The sequence below is a fragment of the Poecilia reticulata genome, linkage group LG1 (genome assembly GCF_000633615.1).
Source record: "Poecilia reticulata strain Guanapo linkage group LG1, Guppy_female_1.0+MT, whole genome shotgun sequence".
Classification (NCBI taxonomy): Eukaryota; Metazoa; Chordata; class Actinopteri; order Cyprinodontiformes; family Poeciliidae; genus Poecilia; species Poecilia reticulata.
This window is the reverse complement of record NC_024331.1, coordinates 29,238,560-29,247,052: the sequence shown is the minus strand read 5'-3', so window position 1 is coordinate 29,247,052 and position 8,493 is coordinate 29,238,560. Positions and strand designations below refer to the sequence as shown.

Genomic DNA, 8,493 nt, shown 5'->3' with positions numbered 1-8,493 from the left:
TGTTCTGTTATTGACTGAAGCTAAATTTAAGTTGCTTTTTATGCGTTTTTATACTTCGCTATTAAACTTTTCCGTCATTGCAGTTCCGGTAGAACTGTTTGTTCTGTTCACATAGATACATTATACAGAACTCTGCTAAAGTAAAAAACCTAGAATTTTCACAGCAGTTACAAGAAACAAAGTAACTACATTCAATTGACCTTTACACAATGTTCTGTATGAATCCTTATCTCTCCATGGCTGCTGCTTTATAAACCACTGTTCTCAGCTTATCACACTTAGATATTGCTTGTTTCAACTTCTTTTCGGTCTGCTTTGGAACAGGTAAGACTTTTTAATATGCAAAGATTATCTTTGTTTAGAATACACTGCAGCAATTAAAAATATTGTGTGTTTATTGAGTTCTAAAATTATGTTTATAGAAGACAATTTTATTATGAATTTATTCTCACAGACAATAATGTGGTGGAACTGTGTGGCTGTTTGCTAAAATCAAAGATCTGTGGATCTAAAAAGCTGAATTTGTTGATTAATTGCTGGGAATCAGAATTCTGGAAACCCCAAATTTTGTAGCAACCTCATAAGGTGACATCAAAATTGTTGGGAATCAGAACTCACTTCAACGTTTGGCTTATGTAATTATTACGAATTGTAATCCATATTTTATTATTAATGAATAAAGCCAAGGTCAGTCTCTAATGAAGGAATGAAGAAATTCTTCACACAAGGAATGATCACTGACATGCTTATTTCTAGTCATGTCTGAAAATTTATTAACTAAATAGCCCAACTAGCCCAACTTTACAGCTGAATTATGTGAATAACTTCTTTTTTTTAAGTACTGGCATGTAACCTACTACCACTAATGAGACAAAAGGAATATATCAGATAATGAAATGGGAATCAAATCAGATTAATGAATGAACTTCAATGTTTTTTTTCACAAATATCTACTGGCTGAGCCGTTTTGTGTTATCTAGCCCTTATGTGGTCTTGTGGGTCAAAAGTGACCCACTACCATGTTTTAGCTGTAGACAAAATACCTTAAGCTATCTTTTTTTCAACTTGAAATTTTATGACTTCTCCTAAATTGACCACATCATTAGAAAAAGTGATACTTTGTTTATGTTTCCATGAAGGCTGTAGACCACTAGTGTAATTGTCTTATGGGTCATTTTTGACCTGTGAATTTTAAAACTATTTAACACCTGAAAAAAGTTAAAGGGTCTCACAGAAACTGTCTCTAATACATACACACACCCACACACCCAAAGGTCACACACAAACTCTCTAATACATACACACCTATACACCCACATATGCACCCATACACACATCAAATAAACTGGATTGATGTATGAATTGAACTTGTATTTGACCTGCTCCTGCAGCTAACCCCTCACATTACACCAGCTCCCAAACACAACAAAAACAACATCAGACATAATAAAAACATATTCACTGTACAGAATATAAAGGTACCCTAAATCAAAGTACCCCTAGTTGATTTCTTGCTGAAAGTGAGTAGATGTTTCATTGTCCAACAGGTCCTATATTTTACGTTCACATATATTGTCCTACATAAGATGTTGAACATCTTATATAATTTTGCAGGATGTTAAGCATAAGATTTTGAATATGTTATGTTCAGCGTCTTGAATGTTGTATGAAAGATGTATTTTCATAATTCACTTCCTATACAATATAAAAGAATGAACGAATTGAGTTAAATGAATTAAATTGAGTTAAATTGATAAATAAAAGATTGTACCATCATGAAAAAATAGATTTTGGATTGCAAATTCAAGTAAGCTGCTTTATATTGGGGCTGTTGTTGGGCGGTTCATTTTTGACCCGTAGGTCAAGGGGAGTAAAAACAATGTTAAGATCGCACAAAGGTGAGAACTGTTTACAAATGTTTCACCATCAATAACTGCTGCTCCCAAGAACAAATATGCTCTAACGTGTGACAGTAGCTCATGCTAACACATGCAAAAATAAAAAATAACTGAACAGACATACATATGTAAAAATGTACATAAAAGTTCAAATGCATGCATGAATTAAATGTGTAATTGTTGCAATAAATGTTTAAATGTATTTAATACATGGATAAGTAATATTCGCAATATTTTTAAACGATATTTGACCATGAAGTCTGAATTGTATTCTATTCAGATTGAAGTCCTGTGTTAGCAGCGTATCCTGAATTTATTTTATCTGTCAGCCAGACCCATCGAATTCAATGGGTAATAGTGCTATACTGTTAAAATGAATGGTAGTGTAAACAGATGTTTTATTAAATACATTTAAATATTTATTGAAACAATCCCACATTTAATTCATACAAGCTTTTGCTCTTTTATGTACATTTTTACATATGTATCTCTGATAAGGTATTTTTTATTTTTGCATTTAGCATAACCCTTTCTGTAACACTTTGATGGACATGACAACTTGACATTAACCGAGAATCATCATCTGTCATAAATATGTCATAATAGTTACTTATCAAAATTTTAAATGTTATGTAACTTTGTGTATTACATTATAAAATGTTGATAATTGGTTAATGTCAAGTTGCCATAACAAAAACATTTTGAATAATGTCAACTTTGCATGGAAAGTGTCATTATTTACTGAATGACATTTAATGACAATCGTCATAAATATAAATATTCATGAAGACTCCTTAATGTTTATGGCAATGTCATGTCAGTTTTATGCACACCCCTTCAAATAAAGTGTATAATTTTAGTATATGTTGTATAAATAGGTTACAAAAATAACAAAAATGACATGCATTATGTAAAAAACACAACTCCTTTTCTGTTTGCTTCTTACTACAGCTATGCTGCTCGATTCAACTTCAGCTCTTCTTCTCCTGAGCGTCCTCCTTGTTCCCTCCTCTGTTCTGTCCTGTCAGACTGGGACCCAAGCAGAGTGTGATGCTGCTCCTTTTGTACCAGGTCACAATCTGTTGGGGCAAAGTTTTGATGTAGTCACACTGGAGAGGAAAAAATCTCATGTGATTGATGTGAAGACTTACCTGACCACTAGAAACACCTGTATTCTCTGCTCCAATCCTCTTCAAAATGATGCCCTCCAAAAAGTAATTTAAGAACCTTGTAATGCCTTGTTGCTGAAACTGGGCTATATAAATGAAATTACCTTTACCTTTAAGATGTATAAATGAACAGCTGCACGTCTGACTTGAGAGATCAACAATAATGTGACTTTTCTTCATTTTAAGCTTCCATCTTCTGTTGTGGACTTCCATGCCATCCTTCGATGCAATCCTGAAATCCAAAGCAGTTTTCACACCTCTGCTAGGTAGAGTATTTAAACCGCATCGTGAACACTGTAAACACTGAATCAAATAATTGCATTAATTGTGTCCCAATCAAGAGTATATGTTTATTGGACCCTAATGTGGTAGACTAACACATAGTGCATTTATTTCTGAAGTAGAAGCAAAATATGAAAAATGTGATGTGCATTTATACTGATACTCCGATGCTTATAAATATATTGAAGTGCAACCAGTTGACTTCAATGGTCACCAATTGAATAATTACACACATTTTAAAAGCCTTTATTTCTCTTAATGATGATTTTCAATTTACAAGTAATGCAAACCTAACATTGATAATTGGTGTGGGACCCGAGTGTTAATATTGATATAGTTAAAACTGTAGCAAGTGTGAGGAGGGTTTTAAAAATGAGCCAGTTAAGATTGACAATAATTTATTACAAGATAAGTCACTAAAAGAATGCAGGGCAACGTTATGCAGCAGAGTCAATTTTAAAAAAAGTCTGTGGAAGAAAGTTGGAACGGAGTCTTAGAGCCGTGGCCCTCTCCCCACCAGCCAACTGATCCTCTGCGGCCACCAGCAGACAAAACTTGGCAGTGATCCAGCCACTCGATCCTCAACAGTGACCCCCAGTCCTGCCGACCTACTAGTTCCTGCTCGTTCCAGCTGCTGCCCCTGCACCATTAGTCCTTCTTGCCCCTCTCTCCTTCAACTACACAGCTACACTTTTTATTCCTCTCTTCTTGGTTTGTACGCTGCACCTGTGCTGCCGAAGTGGGCGTCTCCGGCTGTGGGTGGTAACGCCACCTCTAAAGTAAAACACAAGAAGTAAAAAAAAAAAAACATGCAACACATCATACAAAAATAACACAAAATAAATATAATGGAAAAGTACATAACTTCAATATATCACAGCAAGCAAATCCAAAACATCAAATAAAAAAAACAAAAAAAACATAAAAATAACTCAAAAAAAGGCCACATTACCACACTGGAATAACACAGCAAACCAATAAAAATATTTTCTAATACAGAAATGAAGGTTTAATGAAGAGTGTTTAATACTTGCTTAGATGTTATTTTCAGAAGTACTTTTAATCTGAAAACCGAGCCACATCTTGAAGTATACTGTAGCTTGTTGAATATAACTGTAGTTTATGAATACCTGTCTAATAATACCTATATATTAAAATAACAATGGTTAAATCAACAATTTCACTAAGCTAGGAAACATAACTACCTTATTAAAAATGAACTGTATAGATGTTTAGTAATAATTACTCCCTTTGAATTGTGCCAACAGCTCTCTGTTACAGGCTTACACATCCCAAATGACCAATGATTGGACGGTAAGAAACATCTCAAAGCTGAACATTTCAGAATATTTTTAATGCAGCCCTGAGTTTTGATAATTCTCTGATATAAACCATTTCTGATAGAAACCTTACTGGTTGATTTTCTTTCACTATGTCATTTCAGTTAATATGTGCTCTTCCAAGAATTTTATTTTTTTTAGTTTGCATTCAGTTAGAACTGAAGTAAGTGATTAGAATAGTGATAGAAAAATATGGCTTCTTGTTAAACACCTTATAAACTACATGTGTTGTCTGTATTTCATCAGGCTGGCTTGGAAATTGAAAAGTTTTTGTTTGACAACTTTGATGTGGGAGGAACCGGCTCCAATATCTACAAGTTTGTTTCACAAAATATCGAAAAGGATCGCTACACTTTCAGCAYACACAGTGTCACCTGCAACMRTTATGGGTAGRATGGAAATTTSAYGTTTTTCATTGTGTTCTGACAGGTCATGGTTATTKAAATAATTGTCTCATTTTGTCTTGGTGTCTAGTATTATATTATCAACCACACCTCCCTTAAGCTTAGAGTTCAAACAGCAGTTAGACCTCCTGCCAAATCACTACAACTACTCCACTAAGAAAGAGTATAAAAAGTTTATACAGACCTATGGCACACACTACTTCAGAATGGTGAGAACTTTCACACACATATACACATTGTGAATTAATTAGACATTTTTCTGCAGGGAAGCATTTTAAAGAACTTTAAACCTGTTTTAGGTTACTCTTGGAGTGCGACTGAGACGAGTGACATCTTCACGAAGCTGTTTGTCCTCCATAAATGGGTTAACCTCAACTCAGGTAACAAAATGCACAAAACAGATTTTTACACAACCATATGTGAAACTTTCATGATTCTAATTTATCTTTACCAAATACACGAAGTGGCACAAATATGAAGTTCATCACCTCCAACAACTACTTTAAGAATTTTTAAGTGTTATGTTTTTGTTTTGCCCATTTTAATTTCCACAGGATTTCTACATGAACATATTCTTCTTCGCTTGTATCTGGCTCTTTATGCAAATGTCTGGTGTAATGCAGCTTTTTTGAAAAATCTCTGCTGTTCTTTCACCCAGGTCCACTCCTGTTTATCTATGGGTGTTGCTGTTGGCTTGGGGAAGGTGAAACTCTCTAGTGTCCCGAAGCCCTGCCTTGGTGTCCTAGAAAACAAGGACTCCGCCACTAACTTCAGCTCTGGTCTCCACCAACACTTCACAGAGGTATCAGGAGGAAATGGTTGGTTGGGGGAGTTTTCAATTTTCAAAAATGATTCCATGGGCTACATGAACTGGCTAAAGAGCCTGAAAGAACATCCAGATGTTGTTTCACACTCCCTTCGGCCTCTCTATAAGCTCATACCAAGCAAAGAACAAAAGGCAGAGATGAAAGCTGCTATTGAACAGTATTTGGAGGACAATTCTTTGTGGAAATCAATCGAAGAGCCACACTGTGACGGCAAAACTCCTAATGTGGGTTTTAACTGCTGCCCTTTGCATGCCTCAAGGGGAACTCTATCAGTGACCGTTATTCATGGCTGGTATCTATATGGAGATGTTATTGGACTAACTGACGGGTGGGTTGATGCAAAGGTAAAAAAACAAAGACCTTATGGAACCTGATAAGCACACCTTTTATTTGGCTCCTCTTTTTGTTCACAGCTATGCCAAGGTCTACTATGGTTCATTTCAAGGCAGGACCAAAATGATCCAATCCAATAGTCCATGGTGGAACACTGAGTTTAATTTGGGCAAGGTCAGTAAGCGTTATCACAGATTAGCTGAAAAAGCTCAACAACAGACAAACTGATCCATTTACTCTGCTGGTGTAGAATAATTTGTCAATGTCAAATTTATTTATATAGCACTTTAAAACATGTATAAAACTGCACCAAAGTGCTGTACAAGAATGACAACCAAATGACAAAACAATACATCAATTAAATGCCAAAGAGTAAAAATGAGTTTTAAGAAGCGATTTAAAATGATCCAGGCTGTGGGCAGATCTAATCTGGAAATGCAAGTTATTCCATAAAACAGGAGCAGCAGCAGAAAAAGCTTGATCTCCTTTTCTGTTAAGTCGAGTCCGAGGAACTGTCAGTAATAACTTATTGTTTGATCGTAGGGTTCTGTGTTTAAAGAAATTATATTGGGGGTGTTATTACCCACACGGACAGACTGAGTTCTGTCTGTGAGAAAGTCTAGCAGCAGGGCTGTGCAGAGACCACTAAAGGAGCAGGTGCTCAAAAAAAAGGGGCGCATCTAACCGCATTCTAGGACGGAATATTAACAAAGCCACACAGGTTTTGGAGTTTAATACACAATGATAAATGACAAAATTGTGAAATATACAATCAGAGCTAAGAAAAATCACTATAAAGAGCATACAACTATGCATATAGATAGATAAGAACAGTTTTTCCTCACCTGGCTGTGTCCTCCCGCTCAGTAGTTCTTCAGTGAAAGGCAGACGCAGTTGTCCGTGTCTTCAAATTTATGAAGTCCAGATGACTGAATTTGTTCAATATTAACATAGTGTCACGGTCATAGACTGTTCTTACACTGTCTCTTTGAACTATTGTAGAAGAAAATATTGAATTGAGCAGTACATTTGTTGTATTACCTGGAGCTGAAGCAGCCGCAGCCATAATTTCCATAATTTAAATTTCATAATTTCTGTGAGCCATAGAAGCATCCCGCTTCTATGCAACCACAAACTTGGAACAAACTTCCAGAAAACTGTAAAATGCTGAAACACTGGGTGCCTTTAACCCTTGTGCCCAGAAATGGGGTCCAACCCACCCCACACATGTAAAACTTGTATCATTTTTCACAGTCCTCTATGTTTGTCTCAGTCCTCACTCGCACAAGGGTTAAATCTCAACTTAAAACCCACCTGTTTAGAGTTGCTTATGGCTAAATTAGGGTTAGAGTGTGGGCTTTAATGTTCTTATCTATTAATTTTTTTTTTTTTACTGTTTACATGAGTTTTTTCCCCCCTCCCGGAGAGGTGCGGGTACCATCCCCCTCTCCTGGAAGTGTAAAGGGGGGTGGGTGTCGTCCCCCCTGGAGGGGTGCGGGTGTCGTTTGCCCCCTCATCTGCTAGGGTGTGGGTGTGATCCCACCCGGAGAGGTATGGGTACCATCCCCCTCTCTTAGAAGTATAAAGGGTGTGGTCCCCCCTTGCTGATGTATTTCATATCTTGTGCTGTTGTGTTTCGGCTAACGTTCCACTGCATTTATCAACTTTTGAGATGCGTGGAAAACAGTTTTATTTTCTGTATCACCTAAATAATTGTACTTTGAACAGAAAAATATGCATCTGAATGATCCTTTCAAATTTTCTCATGAAGGTTGACACAAGCCTGGTTCTGAAGATTGAGGTTTGGGATGAAGACCCGAAATATGACGACCTTCTCGTGCAGTGCGTGAGGTACCTGACTCCGGGTACTCACACTTTCACGTGCAACGGGCAGCATGGAAACTTTCAGGCTAAATACACACTGATCTGTGACCCGTATCTGATTGGAGAAAAGTGCAGCCATTATAAACCATCTCCTTAGTGACAGGAGATTTGTGAGTTTTGGGAATGAAAGCATTTTATTTCATCACATAACATTAACTCACTAAATCTGGTAGAAACTCAATTTAAACTTAATCGCTCAACTTCATTAAAGACCTAGATAAATGTGTATTTATCATACAATGAAAAAAGTTAAAGATTCTGTGTAACATTTAATCACAAGAAATAACTATGATTTAATATATGCAACCAGAAATTGTGTTCCTTTAATGACAATAAACTTTTTGAAATTGCCACAA

At 36.2% G+C, this 8,493-nt stretch overlaps 1 protein-coding gene across 1 annotated transcript; it reads left to right on the top strand.

Moving 5' to 3' along the window:
- The first annotated feature begins 242 nt into the window (after window positions 1–242).
- LOC103471505 (perforin-1-like) lies at window positions 243–8,493 on the top strand. Its single transcript, XM_017305005.1, has 10 exons — window positions 243–324; window positions 2,850–3,112; window positions 3,254–3,333; window positions 4,618–4,663; window positions 4,936–5,078; window positions 5,164–5,302; window positions 5,393–5,473; window positions 5,752–6,248; window positions 6,334–6,427; window positions 8,025–8,493. The coding sequence occupies exons 2-10, from the start codon at window positions 2,852–2,854 to the stop codon at window positions 8,232–8,234; spliced, it is 1,551 nt and encodes a 516-aa protein (XP_017160494.1). The 5' UTR covers window positions 243–324; window positions 2,850–2,851; the 3' UTR covers window positions 8,235–8,493.